This window comes from Chlamydomonas reinhardtii, chromosome 17, assembly GCF_000002595.2.
Source record: "Chlamydomonas reinhardtii strain CC-503 cw92 mt+ chromosome 17, whole genome shotgun sequence".
Taxonomy (NCBI): Eukaryota; Viridiplantae; Chlorophyta; class Chlorophyceae; order Chlamydomonadales; family Chlamydomonadaceae; genus Chlamydomonas; species Chlamydomonas reinhardtii.
In genome coordinates, this window is record NC_057020.1 from 1,336,136 (window position 1) to 1,355,066 (window position 18,931).

Genomic DNA, 18,931 nt, shown 5'->3' on the forward strand with positions numbered 1-18,931 from the left:
AGCGCGTCTGCTGGATGACAATGTTGATTCAGCCCCCACACACGTACATGGTCCACCGACACCCCGCACCGCGTAGCCCCAACCCGGCCCCTTAAACAACTTAAACAACCCTCCCTCGCCTCCTCCTCCACCTCCTGCCACTCCGCACCTGCAGGCTGCAGCGCAGGCTCCACACCACCAGTGCCGAGCTGTTGGGTGACAGGTCGCCCACCGCCGCCTGCAGCGCGCGCGGCTGCGGCCGGCCATTCACAGCCACAGCGGTGATGTTGAAGGCCACGAGCAGGCCCTTCTCGTTCTCCACAATCTTGGGCTGTAGCGACTGCATCTCCAGCGCCCGTGCCGGTCCGCCGCCCACGTTGGTAAGCAGCGTCACAAAGGCCGCGGGCGGCGAGGGCTCCACCTCCGGCGTGAAGGGGTTGTCACCCTGTGAAGTGGGTAGGCGGTTAATATGCCACCTTGCCTGCCCGCCCTCCATCTTGTTCCCGTTCGGGGATCTCCCTCCCTCCCTCCCTCTTCTCCACGCACCCCACACCCACCTGCACCCATTTCTCGATGTAGTAGCGCACATCCAGACGCCCCTCTGGCGACACGCGAATGTTGGCAGGTTCCAGCGGCACCACCTCCTGTGGCAGACCGGGTGCCGGCGTGTACCTGTGCCACCGCATGCATGTCGTGGCGCAAGTTAGTTGGTTGGCGCGCGACAGGCGGTGGAGTGTGACAGGAGGCTGTGTGGCAGTGTCTCACCTGAGTGTGCCGCCGATGACGTACCACGTGTCGTTCGACAGAGCCGCAGCGACCCGGGGTACCATGAGCCAACGCAGTGTGCCGGAGCCGCCGGCAGCCAGGGACCAGGGCCCGGCGCCCTCGAACGCACCCTGTGTGTGCGTTCGCGTCAGTTGGGGCCCACACATTCCGCACATGCATATTATTACTTAGACAGAGGGTGGCGGGTGGCGTGGGCCACTCCCGGCAAGATACGGCATTTGAGACTTGAGGAAAGAGCGTAAGGCGGGGACGCGACCGCAGAATGCCCGGTGTTAATGTGCCCCACCTTGCACCACCTTGCACCACATCGCAACCAACCGCGCCCCACTTCGGCACCTCCGCTTCACCCGTTCCCTTCCCTTTCCTTCCCGCCTTTCACCCGGCCTGACCTGCCCGTACGCTTCCACCCCGCCTCCGCATACACAGAGAAGCCAACACGCTCCTCGTCCCCGCCCGCCGTATCTAACCTCGAGGAGCGGCTCTCCGACAGCGAAGGTGCCGTTGCTGGCCGGCTGCCCGCTGGTCTGCTCCCACACCTCGAGTTCCACGGAGATGTCAGTGATGGGGTCGCCGCCCGCTTCCGCGTCGTTATCCAACGCCAGAGTCGCCTCAAAAGCCTGGGGCGCGAGCCCGTGCAATAGCGCAACAGGTACCGTAACTAAGTATGGATAGCTAGGTACTTAAAATGGCATGACCGTATGCGAGCGTTGCGCGAGCGGTGGGCCCAGCGCGCATGCGGCGTCAGTTGGTCCAGCGGCAACAGCAGAAAGCAAGCGCCTTCACACCGTCACACCCCTATCCATCTACCCAGTATCCTCCCACCTGTCGTGTCAGCACCAGCGATTGGCTCAGCTGGATGACCACCCGGACGCACGTGCTGCCGCCGCCGCCGCCGCTCTGTGCGGCCACGTTCAGTGCCACGAGCGCGGTGATGGCGTCGTTCAGGGCGTCGAAGCAGCCTGCACGAGGGCACGAGGGCAAACACACACGCACCGCGCAATCAAGCATAGCAGGCGGTGCGCATGCGTGCGTGCGTGGTGTATGTGTGTGGAACCAGTCGCGGGTAAAGGCGGCAGTGATGAGTGCATGCACGCGGATGTGTCCGCCGATCCCTTGATTATGTGCCTGTGCACGAAACAAAAGACACCATAGCTCACTTTTGTAGCCCAGCTCCAGCGCGGCAACGGTCTCATTCAGATAGGTAAGCTGCGCCAACGTCACACGGGCCAGGTCGATGGGCCGCGGGCTGCCGTCCGGCAAGATCCCACTCATGGGCCCCAGACCTGTGGTCTGGTTGATGTAGCTCATCGGGTCGACGCCGTTCGGGTCGAAGGTCGCGTTCCACCTGCAGCCGAAAGGTGGACACACACGCGTGTGCCGTACGTGTGGCAAACGGCGCCGGGTCGCCGGGTGACGGCCATTCGCTCGCTGTCACGAGCATGCATGCTCAGCAGCGGCAGAGCTAGCTCGTACACGCACGTATGCGAAAGCCCCAGCAGCAAATGATTTACGTCTTCAGGTCGCTGACTGCTGCGAGCACACGTCCGGTACGCACGCGCACCTTGCGATCAGCATCTCGCGCGCGGCGCGCGACACTAGCACGTCATAGTGCTCCCCCAGCAGGACTGGCGCCTCCGCATCCCAGTCCACGATGGGGCCTGCTCGCGATGCGGTCGACGTGGCGGCCTCCCATGCAGCTCGCCACTCCGCCTCCAGATCTTTCGGGTAGTTAGATGAAATCCACTCCCTGTGTACACGCACATTCAGACATGTACCATTATCACCTCGTCTGCTACACAAAGCATGCAATCATCACCTAGCTACACGCTGTGGGTAGCTAGCTAGCTAGGTGCCCTTGCCACTCCCACATTCCCCACCTCGCCATGCACCCGGGACCCCGACTGTAAACAATCAGTAACGCACGCGCCCCGGACACCATCTATGAACAAACTCAGGAGGCTACCATAAGCCAGGTAGATGGAAAGGCCTTTTGATGATACACGATTGCAAAGCATTACCCAGCTGCCCATACTCACTCGTAGTACTCTGGGCTCCACATCTCCATGGCTGCTGTGTTGAACATAAGAACGGCTGCGGACCAGCGCACGATTGCCTTGCCTACGTGTACACACACACACACACACACACACACACACACACACCAACAATTGGTAGTTCGCAATGTCGCTGTAGCAGCACGCGCCGATTGTACAGAACAGTGCATGCGTGCGTGTACGATGGCCATACATTGTCTCGCCCGGCAGTGCCTTGATTGATCGGGTGCACGCGTGCTGGCACGCAAGCACGCAGCAGCAGCTCGTGTATTTATCCCATGCAGCTAGCAGATAGGGATGCTTCGTCACACGCACGCACGCACGCACTGGCACACACGCTCACACCCAAACGCACCTGCTGGCGAGTAGAAAATTGGGTCAGGGTCTGGGACCTTTGCCGATACACCCAGGTCTTGTCGCCGGCGTGGGAGCACAGCAGCCGATGTAAGCTGCGGCGTCAGCGTGTCATCGCCAACATAGCGATGATGATGAGCGCCCCAAACGCCGCGAGCGGCGTCGTCCGTCATCGTCAGCAGGTGCCGGCGGTTGGAGCCACTGCAGATTGTGGACACCGTCCCGCCCGCCGTCGTACGTACGGACAGGAAGCCTACGTCATCATCTATGCCTACCGTTCATGCATATAAGCTGTGTGCAACTTGCGTCGTCGCCATTAGCATGCCAGTCTGATGTAATAGGTGCGGGCGTCGAGCGAGTGAAATTCTGGTAGTGGACCTACCCTTAGCATCGCAAGTACTGCCGTGCATGCGCGTGCCCATACTCAGCTACTGCACATTCACACACACGCGCGCGTCGCCCCTTACCTGCTACTCGCGCCAGCAGCAGCACCCTGCGTCGCGGCTCCCAGCCACGAGCCCGGAGATGCAGAGCCCGGGAAACCCATGGCATTTCCGGCAGCGCTTATGCCTGCGGCGATGGGCCCGGTAGCGCTGTTTACAGCGCCGCTGATCTGGCCCCACATGCCCGCGCACTTCAACGCCATGTCAACGAAGCAGCCGGGGAGCTTGAGCTTTTTGATTGTCTGCATGCATGTTTGCAAGAAGCGGGCGGGCAGGCACGGCTTGCTTTGCGCAAAACATTGATCTACAACCGCCCCCCCGGCCCTGCTTGCCAGGCCAATGCATGCATGTTTCGCGGCAAACAAATTCTTAATTACATACCCTCCCCTTCCCTTCCTCCCCCCCCCTTCCGCCCGCCCGCCTGCCCTCCCTCCCCTCCCTCCCTCCCTCCCTCCTAGCGACTTACAACAGTCTTGATAAGGTCCTGCAAACATCCATAACCGGTGAGAAAGGGTGCATGAGGTTGCTTTGGTTCAACGGACCCGCCTATAGCAATGACTAATCAGACAGCCATCAGTCGCCAGCCGAAGCACTGCAAAAGCTTTACACATCATTGGAAAAGGAAAGAGGTTCTCATTCACAATCAATACTTACCACCACAAGATCGCCAGGCCCAGATATGCCTGTTACAGCGCCCACAATGCTGTCGGCCTTGAATAGACCCATAAGGCCCCGGGAGCGCGGCTGCAGCTCTTGGCCGCTCTTGAATGAAATGTCCAATGCATCATTGTCCCATGAGGAAATGGGGCCGCTCATGTCACGATATGGATACGTGGCAGAGGCCCTGCCGGCGGCGGCGGCTGGGTGCACTCCGTGGCTGCTGAGCCGCCGCCGCCGACGGCCTGCGACCACGCCGACGCTGTACTGCGAGGAAGAATTCAAACAAGACAGCAGATGGCATACACGCGCAGTTTGGCTGCATTCATTACATGAGCGGTGCCCCCATCCCGCACGCAGAGGCCATCCGACATAGTTTGCATGTACGCGCGCAAGTCACGTTTAATGCATGCATACCTTCGACACGACTCCAAAGATCTGGCCCAGAACGTCGCCAAGGAGTTTGATTTCCTAGACAAACGAACGGGGATGTGAGGATGGGTTACGCCATATCAACGCTGCAGTTTTTGTTAGCTAGATGCTGTGTGGCCGTGCAGTACGACCTCATCAGGCAGAAAGCGAGATAGAGGCTAGTGGCTGCGGAGACCACATACTGATGATCGCCCCTCACTCTACTGGTCTGCTGCCGTTGCCTACGTCATGCGTACGTACGTGCCTAGCAAGCAAGATAGCTAGCAGCTACGCACCTCTGTGGGAGCCACGTTCTTAATGATGCATGTCGCGCCTGAGAACATCCCTTGGACGCACTTGTTGCAGATGTCTGGAGTTGGGATCTCGGCGACACCGACACCGCTGCCGGTCGCAACATACCAGTTGAGCGGGCCCCCGCCGGTCCCACCAGTTCCCTCTACAAGTTCTAGGTTCCCACCGGTAGAGCACTGTGGATGTCTGCACACACACACATACATGCATGCAGCACAAAGCGATCCAACAGTCCAGGAGCAGCAGGTGACTCAGTTAGTCATTATAATGCGGCAATTGTTGAGTGTGTGCGTGCGTGCCGCCCGATCAATCAGTTCGTACGTTAATTGAGCGAGCTTTGCAATTCGAGGCATTACAATTCTTGATGCCGCCATATACGTAGGCACCCAAATGCATGATTGCTGTCTTCTTAGTGTATTATCGGAAGAAGCAAAATAGCTGGAAGGAAGCGTGGTGTGTGGGAAAGTCTGGGCATGTCAGCAGGCTGCTATGCGCTATATGCCCTTACATACCTACCTGGGAATGATTGATGGACCGTCGCCGAATACGGTGCTTTTGCTCGGATCGCATGCATCCGAGAACTGGATGCCAAACCGGTAAGTGTTGCAACCAGCTTGCAGTCGCCGCCGCCGTGGCAAACGATCGTGTGCAGCTACAGGGCCTTCACTTTCTGTTTCGGACCCCAGTAAGTGGCGGCGTCTGTTGGCACTGGCAGCTCCTGTGTGCAGTGCAAGCATGCATGGAACTTAGCAATAGCGCAACCAGCCAGCAGCAGAGATAGATAGCAAAGCGCGCACACATGCATCCTGCCATTACACACAGCCTGACAGCATGATGACAGCGTGGTCTCACATTCAGGGGAAGATAGTTGAGTGTGCGGGCAGGAGTATGTGGATGCGATGGTACAGGGTAAGGGCCAGGTTGGCGTGGTCCCATAGTGCGCAGCGTACGTCGATGCTCCTGTGAGTTCATCATCCCCCAGCGGCACACATACGCCGCTACGCACGCAAGCTTTTTAGCGTACATACATGTGCTTACCGAGTGAAGTAATGTAGAGCTCAGTATCTCGACTGACGCTCAGGTCCAACGCAAGCTCCGACATCGCTGGCATGCGGCCGATCAGCAAGACAAACTCGCGGCCTTCGCCGTAAAGATCTGCCCTGGGCGTGCTTGATGACAGAGTGGAGCCATCGCTGTTTTCATCCGCCTGCACGGCGCTGCTCCAGGCCAGCTCCGCTGCAGGACCGGGCGGGTAGAAGGCAACGCTAGCCGTCTCGTTGTTCGCAGTCACGTTCTCTTTTTGCAGCCAGCGCGCGCCAGCAAAGTCGAACATGTACATCTGAATGCATGGACGTATGTATTGTACACAGTGCGCGGGTGAGGTTGCAAGTTGCAGTGGATGTATGCCAGCATCAAGTAAGCGCCAGCTATGGCCAGCCATGCATCCCTGGCTAGTTACGGCATACATAGAGAGAAAGTCTGCTGCAGTCGGTGTGCACATACCGGGCCAGGCTGGGGAATGCGCACGCGAACGTTCTGCGCTGCGATCAAGCCAGTGTTGATGACGCGCATGGTCAGGGGCTGTCCGAGGCTATAGTCGTTGAGCTCATCAAAATAGCTGCATCACACATCACAACAACACACCAGGGCAAGATGTAGCGGAAGGTTAGAGCATGATACTTAAGTGTGCGCATCTGCTATCTATGATATGATTGCTTCTGATAAATGCTCTACACACGCGACGTCAAAAGTCTCATACGATGTCTTTAGAGGGTGGCCCCGCTTACAATATGCACTGTGCAGCCCGTCCGTTACACGTCCACAGCAGCAGTACAATCTAGTAGATCAGACAATTCTTCAGATAGACACTTACATGAGTGCTGGCTCCATGCGGATCACTGGCATGGGCACAAACGTGATGTACTCCACATTGACTGTCACCTCCACTGTCTCTTCGAACGTAGTGGGCACCACTGAGAAGGTCACACGCACGGCTGTGCGGGCCAGAAAGATGCGCAGCTGCCGCCGGCCACCTGCACATTCATACGGCATGTTAGTGTGTTGGTGTAGTAATTACGCATACTATATACGGTACTGCTCAGCATGTAGCGCATGCGGCGGCGGACTTAATCAAGGAGGCATACACTCTGCACACGAATCCCCACCATAAATGACATTTACAGCACGTCCCCCAGTCCCCCGCCCTCTGTAGGACCGCCTTATTACATACCTGTGATTGCCACTGTGCGTGAAGTAGCCGAGTGGTTAGAGCTGAACGCGTCAATGGAGTAGGTGTATCCAGCGGTGATGTTAGAAAACACGTACAACCCTGAGCTGTTGGTCTGCAGGAGCAGTTGAAGGCGTGTTTGTTTGTTGGCATCGCTGACATACATGCGTATATGTAACCCATGGTTTGTGCAACATAAAATGGATAGACATAATAACATGCCGGCTGTCACCATGCCGGTTTGTTGAGCATTGAGCCACAACTGAATCCCCTCCATGCAAGTAAGGAACGCACCAGGCCCTGTGCATTGATGGAGCCGTCAGGTCCCTTGAGAACCAGTCGAGCCCCGGCCACGCGGGGTTGTGTGGGGCTGTACGTTGTGTACTCGTCCACAACAGAAACCTGTAAGCACCAGCGACACGGCCATCAGAACCAACCAGCTACCATGAGCCTCCACGTGTGACGCAATGGTCATGCATCCCATGCGGAACACAAGGTGCACCGCATGCATGTGTCCTTACTGAGCGAGGAACAACGCACCTCAAGACTGCCTGTTGGTTCAGTCGCAACCGCAAGCTCTACTGACAACGGCACCGCGCCCGCCACATCACCGCTTGCAGCAGCAAGCATTCCCTGTGCGGTGAATGTCTGTCCCACTGTGGCGCCTTCCGGGACTCTTAACATGAGCTGTAGAGTGGCTGCGCCGCCCGGTGGGATGGATGGGATAGGCAGCGGCGAAACTGGCTCTATCCAGGACATGTCCGGTGGAAACGCCGGCAGAGACAGCGCCCTGCAAACAAAGCGCCGCATACAGCAGATCAATTGAATGTCGCTCGGACAACTAGATAGATAAGCAGGAACACCCCCCTCAGTTTTGGACTCTATGCAGCTCAACATAACAAAGACAAAACGCACACCCACGGTACCACCCCAACCAATAACAACGAAATGCCTTCCGCTCACAGCAGCAGGTAGGTATGGCTTACCCGGAAGGTGTGTTACCCTCATTGCGAATTGCCATTGATAGCAGCGTGCTTCCACCCGGCGGCAGCACCGCTGCAAGGCTGCCGCTGGCGGGGTCGCTAACCAGCTTGACCTCTGCAGCCTCCACAAGAACCCGCAGCCGCTGAGTGGTTTCGGCCGCGTCACCCGAGCCCCTGCCGCGGACACTGACGGTGACCTGCATCAAAACATTGAACAGATAATCACCGTACGTACGGTTCCAAATGCATCCGCATTCCTGGGGAACTCCTCAAAGTACGGTATACGGTAGAATACTCCACATACATCTTTTCCGCAGGCAGGTGCCCCTGGGGTATGAGGCCCCACAGGCAAACACGCAGTGCCGCAGCGCATGTTCCGTGCAGCGCACACGTGCAGTTAGTTGCACGGGCATGGCCTCGCCCAGGACCCGCCCCTCCCAGCCTCACGCCTTCTTTATCCGCGACCCCTCCGGACCAGGTTGCTGACAACATTTCAAAACTGTATGTGCGTGTGTGTCGCAAACTACTGTACACAGGCATCAGCTAGTTGACACTGACCCGCATTGTATGCCCGAACGGTGGCCAGGCCGAAAGGCAATGCCTAAACGAATTCACCAGAAGCCTACTTATGCTTGGAGAAATCATTTACAATACTCAGACTCAGTCGGCGCCAATACTCAGAGGCAGCATGCAGTGCCATTCACTCACGCACCTCAAATTCTGCCGCCTGCGTTCCGCCGCCAGGCTCGCCAGCCATCGTCTGCGTCTGTAGCGCCACGTGGGCGACTGCCAGCAGCCCTGGCTGCGGTGCCAACGACCCCTCCTGCAGCAACCTCCTGCGTGCGGGTCCAGCAGCGCCACCGCCGCCACCACCAGCTGCCCCACCGCTGCTGCTGGTCAAGCAGACGCTGCGAATGAGATCTGACACGGCAGGCGGCAGTGCCGCGGTTGGGGTCGAGCTGTTGTCGCCGCTGCCCGAGCCGGCAGTGCTTTGGATGCCACCGCATGCCGGGGCTGGCTCCTGTGTCAGCTTGGCGCTAACCTGCGTACGCATGCACGTTAACAAGATCCAATCAAGTAAGCATACCTTGAACATCATTGTCAGGTGCTGGCTGCACAGCCTCACAGCTGGCACCACCAACTACTATGCCCACCTGGAGAGTGGGCGGCATCCCTGTGAAGCTGACAAGCTCCACTTTGGTGCTGAAGGTGACTGCGGCGAGATCCTGGACACACGCATACAAAGCAGAGGTGGGCGCATAGTAACGGGCATACAGCGCAATATTAACGCCGTGGGAGACCCGCGCGCACCGGCACGTACGCATCAACATTACCCTCACCCCTCCCCCCAAAACATATACCGCCTGCGCTGCTGTAGTGCGGTGCTACAGAAATGGTGGTCTGTCATCTGCTGGCTAGTCATTCTACTGTAAGGGTAACGCAGCACAACACCGCCCCCCCCACCCCCCCACCCACACCGCCCACCTCAACGGTGCCAACCAGAACCACGTATGGGTCCAGCAGCGCGCTCTGTGCAGGGTCCAGGTTGAGCGTGGGGCTGACGAACCGCGGGTCCAAACCGCCGGTTGTGGAGTAGGCCCGCGGGTCCACCACGGAGTAGAGGAACGACACGGCAGTACGGAGACGCTGCACCTGTCCCGCCAGAGGCAGCGGCACACCAAGGCCCTGCGGCGGCATGAAACTGCTTGCTGTGCTGTTGCTACTGGATGCATTGTGTGCGGGCTCGCCGCCAGCCGTGGCGGGCGGCTGCGCGATCCAGTCAAGCAGCTGGGGGTCTGTCCAGTTGAGCACCCGTAGTGCCGCGGGGTGCGCCGCCACCGCATCCAGTGCCCTGCGTGCGTATGTCCATGCATGGCAGTGGGAGGTGTATGGCTGTGTCGGCAGCAAGCAACAATACTGCTGGGGACAGCAGCCAGTGATCGACAGTGACGTACGTATGAACCTAAATGCCGTTACCCGTCCCGCATGCGTGCTCATGTATGTGAGAGTCTCACCCACGGGCTGACTGGGGCACCGGCCACTGCACCACGAAGCGGCCGTCTGCGGTGGTTGTGAGCACACTCAGCTCCACAGCCGACCCGCCGGCGCCACCAGTAGTCACATTCGCCGCACCGCTGCTGGCAGCCGCAGCTGGCATGATGCGCAGCACCACTGGCACGCCCTTCAGGCTGGGAAGTCCTGTAAATGTAAATATCACACTTGCACATTTTAGCACATTTACCACTCCATCATTTGTACGTGTCCTGCTGGGCGGGACAAGACAGCGTTGCATGACCTGAACCCGCCCGGGCTTCACAATGCATACATGGTCAGTGAAGAACCTTAATCCCGCAGCAGCCCACGCCGATCCACTTACCAGTAGAGTAATTGCCACTCTGATTAAGAGCCGCAAGCGATCGCGGGTAATATGATACACGACCCGCCAGAGCAAGGACGCCCCCGGCCTTGACACTAGCCCCGCTGCCGCCACTCGCGTTCAGTGTGCCCTGCTGGCTCAACTCCGTCACGCCGTACAATGGCACGACAATGACAGAGAAGCGGTACATTGCTGTCCTCCCATCGCGCACTGCGATAGCAGCTATGGTCACGTCGACTGCGGTTTTGTTCATGTCCAGGACGTCCGGACTGGAAGAGGACACCACAGGCCAGACAAGCGATCCCGAGACATCATCAATCTGCAGGCCCCTGGCGCCGCCCGCTGGGCTCGTCGTCAGAACCCAGTTGACTGGGACGTCATGGAGCAGCCTGGTTTGAGCTTGCCAGCTGCTGCCTTCCACTAGCGTTACAGATTTTCCCGCCGCTGGGCCACCTGTTGATCGAAGGGACGTGGGCGGAAAGGCCGCATCAGAAGCGCCTGAGTTATTATTGGCCCAGAGGTGCGAGGTTTATGGCAGTATGTGCGCAGCTGCAGCAGCAGTGTGCATAGGGCAGCAGCGCGTCTAAGCACGCAGACTCAACGCACCGTCCAGAGAAGCTACCGCAAGCTCCGGTGACAGGTCTGCACAAGCCCCTCCAGTCCAACCCGGGTTGCAGACACAAATGCCGAAGCGACAGGTCCCGTGACCGCTGCAGTTGTTTTGGCAGTTGCCGTAATACCTGTGCACGCGTCAGCGGAACAATCAAGTGCATGTATCCATCAGCGAGCACCAAGCGCATACGCACCAGAGCAGAGTTGATGAAAACGAGCAAACCATTAGTACTAGTGTATGCAGAACTCACGTAATGTTGGCACGGTATGTGAGTGACTCGCTGGATGCGTCATTCAGAAGCACACCAGCGTTGCGCGCAGGCGTGCGCGTCACGGTAACCGCCAACACAGCCGAAGGAGTGGTGGCCGAAGGCGCGGTGCAGCGCAGCGCGGCACGCGAAACACGTATTGCCTGCATGCATGCAGCAGCGGCCGTCAGCACGGAGCAAGTTAATCGTTCATTTGCAGATGTGTACCCATATGCATGCATCAGACCTGCTTTGCCTGCACTCGGTAGCCGGGTTTTGACATCCCCCCCCCCCCCCCCGCGCGCTCCCGTCGCTGCCTCGTCGGGTGTACTTCTTGCTATCTCTACTTTTTTGCATGCACGGTTGGTGCTAAGTCAACATTAAGCAGACGCCAGACCCAGCTACCTGCACAGTTGAAGTTACTGAATCGCTCTGGTCACCGGCACCAGACAGCAGACCCTCCTTGAATTGGTCGAAGCGGCAACCAAAGGAAATGTTTTGCGGCTGCTGGCCAACCGGTTGCCCACCCAAGTCAAACCGACCAGACAGGGTCAGCACACCACCCTCCAGTGGAAGGGTGAAGGGGACCACCGTGAACAACGCAAATTCGGGCCCTGGTGGCGGCGGTGCCGGCGGGGAGGGCTCGGGGCTTGGCGGCTCGGGAGGACCTGTCGCAAAACACGCAAACCGAGGGTATGTTAATAGCTACTGTAGACTTGCACACCTGACATTATTTATCCGTGTCTTCACCACTTACGGTAGTACCAAACAACATCAAAAGCTGGCTCGCGCGGTAATAAACAGCGATTAATCACTCACTTGGTTCGGGACTCGGCGGCCATGGCCCCGGGCTCGGCGGGTCGGGGCTGGGGGGTGGTTCTGGGGGCGAGGGCTCTGGGCTAGGAGGTGATGGCGGGTCTGGAGGCGGCGGCGGAGATGGTGGGGGTGGGGGCGGAGGTGGACTAGGTTTCGGAGGGCGTGGAGGCTGCGGCGGCGGGCTGGGCGGTCGTGGCGGCAGTTGTGAGTCCGGACCTGTCGAGGAAAATAGACAGTCATCAGCATGCAGGAGGGCTACTCAGCAGCGGCCGTGTACTTGGTTGGCTGGGTTGGCCGATCATACAGTTAAGGCGGTTGACGTGAGTGTCTGCGCGCGCCATGGGTGAAAGCTCCACACGTACGGTGAAACATAACCTATGATTGGAATACGTACGGTGCTCCTCTCAACCGCCGCATGCACACGCGCACACATTCACCAGCGGAAATAAGTATAAAACTTGGTTGAATGCACTTGCTCACCATCCGGGCCAGCCCGCGGCGCACAGCGTACGACCACATCGCTGTCGTGACCGTACAGCGGACGCGCGCCTGAGTTATCGTACGGGTTCCCATTAAAGATCACCTCAGGCTCATCCTGTTGCTGCTGGCGGGCGCAGTTCCAGAGCGTCGGCTCGCTGCCCGTGCAGTTAATCGGGTAGGACAACACAGGCGTGAACATATTGTCTGGGCCCTGCAAGCACACATAGATTGTCCAATATATGGGTCGTTAGGAGTTGTTGGTGAGTTTTATGACGTACGGTATGCATCAAATGCTCCAAAGTCATGGAAGCACGACACACATATAAACCGGGACTTACAAAGTTTCCGGTGGAAATCTCGGATGTGTTGCCATGGAGCGGCTCGAACCCTGAACGCAACACGCACGAGATATGTCCCCTTGTATGTGAGACTGTGTTGCCGCCACGCATTCCTGCAGCTCCATCCTGCGCTACTTTGTGCCCATTCCTATGCCTCGGTGCGTGCTTGCGCACACGCACACGCTAACTAGGCGGCTTAGTTAGCTTGGTGGTGGCATCGGTGTGTCTTTGCGCACTTACCAAGTTCGCGACAAACGACAGCCGCTTCGGACTGGCCAAAAACTTCCCCCCGCCAACTCTGCAGTGATAAGGTTGACCATGCACCTCTCCAAAACACCTGCAGTTACGGCGATTCAAATTATTAAAGGCGCACCGCCGCGGCATGCGCAGCGTCATTACTCGAGACGTCCGCAAATGCAGTCCCGTACAATCCAGGCGCGCGCTTGTTTATGTGCTATATTTATTTGCAGGTAAGTAAAGCATTGCCCAATCAAACAAGGACATGATTTTGCCAAAGAAGCAGGTCATTCAAAGCCTCAAAGCCTCGCTCAAAAGGCATTTTACTGCTACATATGAATGCGCGCGCATGCTTGCGCTCACCTCGAGGCGGCCAATGTGTGGAACGGCTCCGCCCGTCAGCCGGATGGAGCCCTCTGGTGGGAGCTCGGTGTCCGAGCATGTCAGGATTACTCTGTAGTAGTCTGCCACAGGCTGTCCCACTCCCTTTATGACACCGTTGTCGTCCAACGCCGCCGGAGGTGTGATGGCTGCAGCCTGAAGCGGCCAGCCCGCGCAGGCTACCAGATGCGCCTCATGCCCAGAGCTGCGGTGCAAGGGTACGGTTGGGGTGCGCACGGGGGTCATGCAAGGGTTGAGGCAAGTGCCAGTGATCTATATACCGTACACAGCTCATCTATGTAGTCATGTGCATACAATTCATGCAGAACTACCTCGTATAATTATGAGCACTGTGAATGTAACGCATGGATCATCGGGAACCCCGTCGCCCTTTACCTAACCCCTCAGGACACGCCCCGTCTTGCGAGGCGTACATATGTATTTATTCTTAACGCATGCATCCCTGCGTGACACTGACGCCCAAGCGAACAGGCGGCGCAAAAAAACGTCATGCATGCGCACCATGAAATGTTACTGATCCACACAGGAAGCAACGCAAGATCCCAGCCGGTGCCAGCGGCCATTGCTTCGGCGCCTGCGGCGGCAGGGCAGGGGCGATGGACAGCCAATACTTGCAGCACCAGTGCACCACACGAATAAGTAGCCCCGGCGGGTCAAACGCACGTGTTTCGGTGCCAGCATAAGGCAAGTTTTTTTGGGCTGAGCCCCCCCAGCGCAGCGTTTCAGGGGGGGGCGAAGCCCCCCAGGAACACCCCTGTCCGTGCGTGCGTGCGTGGTGCGTGGTGCGTGCGTCGGCAAAACATAGCATACTGGCGCAAACCGCGACTGCTATGTATTAGTATTTGCTAATGCCTATTGCATGTAAATAGGTGGCAGGGAAAATTCGGGCGGAGCGAGAAGTGCCTTCGCGCGTCCATGGACAATTGACTTTCGCGAGGTCGCGAGGAAAGCATCCGGTGCCCGCTGATATGCAGTCTCTAAGGCAAACTATGTTGGCGGCAAGCAAAGCGGGGAAGTATATCGAAAGTTTTGAGCGACTTGCTGAGCCATGCCTGCCGACGAGCCAGAATGCCGAGAAGCCCCGAGGTCGCCCCCGCCCTGCGCCTAGCCCTTTGAGCGTGGGGCGCCGGGGAGGTGTTGAGTATGGCAGAAGGCGAAAGAAATGCTTGGGGTGTTTCGGAACGTGACAAGGCACGCATGCGTGGCGCGGGAAATCCCGCACGGCCCCAACCCGAGTGTCCCTAGCCGATGCGCCTGCGCGTCGTAGCGGCATGGAGGCTCTGACGGGGCGTTACACGCCTATTAGCTCCCAAGCGTACGGGGGCTCAGCCCATTTTCCAGCTGTACAAAGCTGACACCCCTTGTTCACCATACAAGCAAAGCAGCACAGTAAGCACACGCAGCAGGTCATAAATATGTTCTGCTGTCATGAGCTGCATGCGCGCCTGCACGCCCCAAACATAAAGGATAGCGCACGTATGCATGCAAAACCAACTTACTCTTAAATTTAAGGCTCCGGCAGGCGACGTGAGAGTCTTGCCATGTCCACCCGCCCTTAAATGTGGCAGTGCCCCACTGGCCGTGTGCCCCAATCTCCAGCCGTCCGCGGTTGGGCAGGCCGGGATCCTGGCCAGCCAGCCTGACTTGACCGGTTGCAGGCCGGGGCTCTGCGGATTAAAACAACCAAAGCCTGGCGTAAACGCAGGGTAAAAAAGGAGCCCGAGTACATGATTATACTGTATGCAGTCAGCTAGGATTTTCAACATGTCTGCAGGTCAGCAATAGTATAAAAGCCGATACAAAGCACAAACATCCACGCACCATTTGAGCAGATGACTCCGGCCTGCGCATTGTCACCAGAGGATGACTGTGCCACCACCATGTTGTTATTCGGGCCCGGGAGGCAGCTCATCAGGTCCCGCTCATCGCCCTGACACACCAGCCTTGACAGCCATGCCGCCTGCTGGCTGCGCTGCCAGCCGTTGACCACTGCCCGTCCACTTGCATAGCCGAGTTGCGCCTGTGTGCATAGCATGCATAGGCGGCTTTCATGCTGCGGCATATCCATCTTGTCCATCCTACTTCCGCGCGCATGGCTCTACATACGCACAGTGCACCTCACAGCCATGTCAACGACATTACTTACACATGCAACCTGCGCGTCCATGTCGTCAAAGCTTTCCGGGAACATGCCATACGTGAAGACTGGTCCCCACGTTGAGTTGAACATGGAGTCCAGCCGCCCCTCCGAGGGGCTGGCACCCGCCACCAGGCGCAGGCTGCCGGAAGGCAAAGGCTCGTCTGTTTCATGTGGGTGGATGGCGTAATTTGAAATTGAGCGCGGAATCGGTCAGCGGGAATCAAAACGGCGCAGGCAAGGTGTATATGACCAAGTGCCGTAACTCTTTCCCTGCTGCAGGAAAAAGAGGGTGATTGATTTACGCCCTGGCTCATGGCAAGCCAGTTTTCTTCTTTACCTTACCACTGATGAATGCCTTTAGTATTTTCTAATAGCGCGCGTTGAAAAGGCATACGTGCAGCACTGACCTGATGAGCAGGCAACCGCAACGTTGGAGCTGTAATACTGGTAATACCACCATGGGGACTGGGACTGGACCTTGCCCATGCCGTCCTCAAATGGAAGCCCACCGTCGTGAACTCCGCACTCCAGCAGCGACTCTTCCGTGCCAAGGCAGTCCAAGCCAGACGCCGCAATTGGGTCGCCTATCAGCAGTACCAAAGAACGGGTTTGGAGCGCGAATGCTTAATTCGCTATGGCACAAGCGTGAGTGCACAGACATACATTAAACACAGTCACGTGCGCCCCAACACGTATGTGCGCACCCACCAGCAAGCAAGCCGGCGGCGCCTGGCCCCATGAGCAAATCTCGTGCGTATAGAGCCGTCCCGGATTTGAAGCCCAAAGACCTGCACAAATAATCAGCGGCAGGAGCAGCGGCACTACGTGAATACAGAGCGCAGGCGGCGTAACCCGAAGTGTCGTGCAATCAAAAGCGTCATCCGTAATGTGGGACAGGTATGCACCTGCAAGCTGTGGTCGCTTCCTTGTTGGTCCACACGGCAGTAGTTGCGCCGACAAGATTGTTGTAAGTAACGCCGGCCACAGTGCCCCAGTCATAGCTCCAGAAAGCTTGCAGCCGGCCAAAGACAGTGTTGCCAGCCGCGAATGCATCGCCGTCAGGGGCCAGTCGGGCAGCGCCCCATGTTGGCGGCGGCTCTGTGGCAAGCATGCAACAGGAATGGCATAATGAGGGAGTATTGCATGGCACGCATGTATGTGCGCTCATCATATGCGTGTGTAGCAACTGCCTCACTGCCTGCAGTCCACGCGCAACATGCAAAGGACTGCCTGCAGTCCACGCGCAACATGCAAAGGACACTGCATGTGTTTAGTACACATGCACCTACCGTTTGTGCACTCCACTCCAGCCACGCCCACTGAACCCAGCTGGGACAGGTCAACGGCAGTGACATTGCATAGGTGCAGTGCAGCCTCGGAGCCCTGCATGCAGAGCAAGCAACCATGAGGTAGGTAGCAAGTCCGCCCAACAATACCGGTACAATCACGCATCATCGCGTGCGCGCGCCCCGTCAGCGCCACCGTAAAACGATTGTCAAATATGATGAAAAGGACACCCCAAAGTTCAGGCGCGCAACTTACTGTGCAGTTGTAAATCCTGGGCTCCTGCGGCAGCACTCCAGCGCCGAAGAGTGCCTGCGCAAGGGCCTTGCGGGTGCCTGTGGCCCAGCCCAGCTGCCGGCACACCACGTGCGCGGCCGCGGCGCTCCATCCCGAGGCTGTGAGCACCCGCCAGCCGCCGCCTCCCTCCACGTCCTTGTCCTCCTCCGACCAGACCTCCACGCGGCCCACGCCTGGCGGCCCCGCGCCGCCTGCCAGCCGTACAACACGCGTGCCTGTCTCGCTTATGTAGCCTGCAGCAACAGGTTTGTAGCGCCCGAGTTATTACATGAAGCAGCAGCTATCGTACTTGGTCCACAGGCAGGCAGGCAACCTAGCCGGCAGACATAGGAACATGCCAGGACACGAAGAGCATTTGCAGGGTGCACCCTTCGATACACCGTGCAAAGTGATGCATGCACTGCACCCACCCTTGGGAACTGGGCAGCACACCAGCCGGACGCCGACCAGGCCCAAACAAACTGTGCCATCCTGTGAACACAAAGAAAGCATTGTGTTTATGTGTCCATTACATAGTCCAAGTAAGTGAACTACCCGCATCTACTTCCGCCCCGATTGCATCTCATGCAATGCCTCACCTCCTGTTGCTGCTGGCAATCCTGATATCCTAGCTGCTGTGACGCTCCACACACGGCCGTGCCGGCCGGGCACAGCGTCCAGTTTCCCCATGCACCCACGCCCAGACCCGCGACAGATGCCGTGGCTCCGTTGCTGCACAGGGTCACCACATCCGCAGCTGTTTATTGATACGCAGCTCGGCAGCAAACTTTCAAGGGGAGGATAGTGAACCCAATGCTATGAGGATAAGAATCTGATATGAACTAAAATCATGGCGCAAAGCAGCACCATCCAAAAGTAAATCTAAGGGACCTAATTAAACAGGTATCACCTGCAGCGAAGCTCGAGGCCCGTGATGCCGAGGACGTTGGGCACCGGCGGCGACCCAACACCGCCTGCTGGGATATCGCTGCCAGCCGTCAAGCCGTATGACCCGTTCAAGAAAGAGCCGGAAACCCTTAGCCGCGCACCAACAATGTACGGTTGCATGCGGCCGCCTCCGCTTCCGTTGATCAGCTGTTGCGGACACTCCACGCTTGCGTTCCACACAGTAACGTCTGAGGTGAAGCGTCCATTTGCCGGCGGCTCCAGGGTTGAGAGCTGAACTCCGTCCTGCATATGATATCAATGGGTGCTTTGCTGTCAGCAGCGCAGGTGCGTGACTGATGAGGGACTCAACTGCAAAATACAATTCAGATGTGCCTGTGCACATCGAATCAATACGTACGGGCTACCTTACTCACTTACCTGATAGCATGAGAAGCGAATCCCTGTGGAGCCCCACGCATAAGCTCCTGTGTAGTAGCGGTCAGAGTCCACAAAGCGGAACGCTGCACCAGATGCCAGCGAGTCATCGGCGCAGTACGCGTTCGCCTGCAATGGGCCATGTTGCACGCGCAAGGTAAGTACCGGCAGCTAGGCGAGCGCACACACGTA

At 58.0% G+C, this 18,931-nt stretch overlaps 1 protein-coding gene across 3 annotated transcripts in view; it reads right to left on the minus strand.

The window, feature by feature from the left end:
- The window catches only part of CHLRE_17g706050v5 (uncharacterized protein), a 35,156-nt gene that overhangs the window by 4,073 nt on the left and 12,152 nt on the right, over nt 1-18,931 (minus strand). For all 3 annotated transcript variants that reach the window (XM_043072003.1, XM_043072002.1, XM_043072001.1), the window contains exons 36-83: nt 18,743-18,868; nt 18,327-18,607; nt 18,016-18,148; nt 17,848-17,908; nt 17,399-17,670; nt 17,146-17,239; nt 16,762-16,954; nt 16,565-16,644; nt 16,264-16,440; nt 15,863-16,017; nt 15,538-15,736; nt 15,216-15,383; nt 14,218-14,290; nt 13,678-13,900; nt 13,318-13,414; nt 13,078-13,127; nt 12,740-12,950; nt 12,263-12,475; nt 11,849-12,111; nt 11,447-11,607; nt 11,190-11,323; nt 10,584-11,036; nt 10,222-10,405; nt 9,692-10,058; nt 9,361-9,432; nt 8,919-9,248; nt 8,210-8,403; nt 7,764-8,013; nt 7,518-7,625; nt 7,227-7,338; nt 6,870-7,029; nt 6,500-6,614; nt 6,035-6,335; nt 5,513-5,714; nt 4,981-5,182; nt 4,691-4,744; nt 4,271-4,540; nt 4,083-4,100; nt 3,641-3,858; nt 3,175-3,374; nt 2,802-2,883; nt 2,327-2,512; nt 1,923-2,110; nt 1,588-1,724; nt 1,233-1,382; nt 745-875; nt 537-651; nt 149-424 (exon numbers count right to left, since the gene is read on the minus strand). In XM_043072003.1, coding sequence (XP_042914462.1) covers nt 149-424; nt 537-651; nt 745-875; nt 1,233-1,382; nt 1,588-1,724; nt 1,923-2,110; nt 2,327-2,512; nt 2,802-2,883; nt 3,175-3,374; nt 3,641-3,858; nt 4,083-4,100; nt 4,271-4,540; nt 4,691-4,744; nt 4,981-5,182; nt 5,513-5,714; nt 6,035-6,335; nt 6,500-6,614; nt 6,870-7,029; nt 7,227-7,338; nt 7,518-7,625; nt 7,764-8,013; nt 8,210-8,403; nt 8,919-9,248; nt 9,361-9,432; nt 9,692-10,058; nt 10,222-10,405; nt 10,584-11,036; nt 11,190-11,323; nt 11,447-11,607; nt 11,849-12,111; nt 12,263-12,475; nt 12,740-12,950; nt 13,078-13,127; nt 13,318-13,414; nt 13,678-13,900; nt 14,218-14,290; nt 15,216-15,383; nt 15,538-15,736; nt 15,863-16,017; nt 16,264-16,440; nt 16,565-16,644; nt 16,762-16,954; nt 17,146-17,239; nt 17,399-17,670; nt 17,848-17,908; nt 18,016-18,148; nt 18,327-18,607; nt 18,743-18,868 — 8,439 coding nt within the window. The remainder of the gene's footprint in view (nt 1-148; nt 425-536; nt 652-744; nt 876-1,232; nt 1,383-1,587; nt 1,725-1,922; nt 2,111-2,326; nt 2,513-2,801; nt 2,884-3,174; nt 3,375-3,640; nt 3,859-4,082; nt 4,101-4,270; nt 4,541-4,690; nt 4,745-4,980; nt 5,183-5,512; nt 5,715-6,034; nt 6,336-6,499; nt 6,615-6,869; nt 7,030-7,226; nt 7,339-7,517; nt 7,626-7,763; nt 8,014-8,209; nt 8,404-8,918; nt 9,249-9,360; nt 9,433-9,691; nt 10,059-10,221; nt 10,406-10,583; nt 11,037-11,189; nt 11,324-11,446; nt 11,608-11,848; nt 12,112-12,262; nt 12,476-12,739; nt 12,951-13,077; nt 13,128-13,317; nt 13,415-13,677; nt 13,901-14,217; nt 14,291-15,215; nt 15,384-15,537; nt 15,737-15,862; nt 16,018-16,263; nt 16,441-16,564; nt 16,645-16,761; nt 16,955-17,145; nt 17,240-17,398; nt 17,671-17,847; nt 17,909-18,015; nt 18,149-18,326; nt 18,608-18,742; nt 18,869-18,931) is intronic.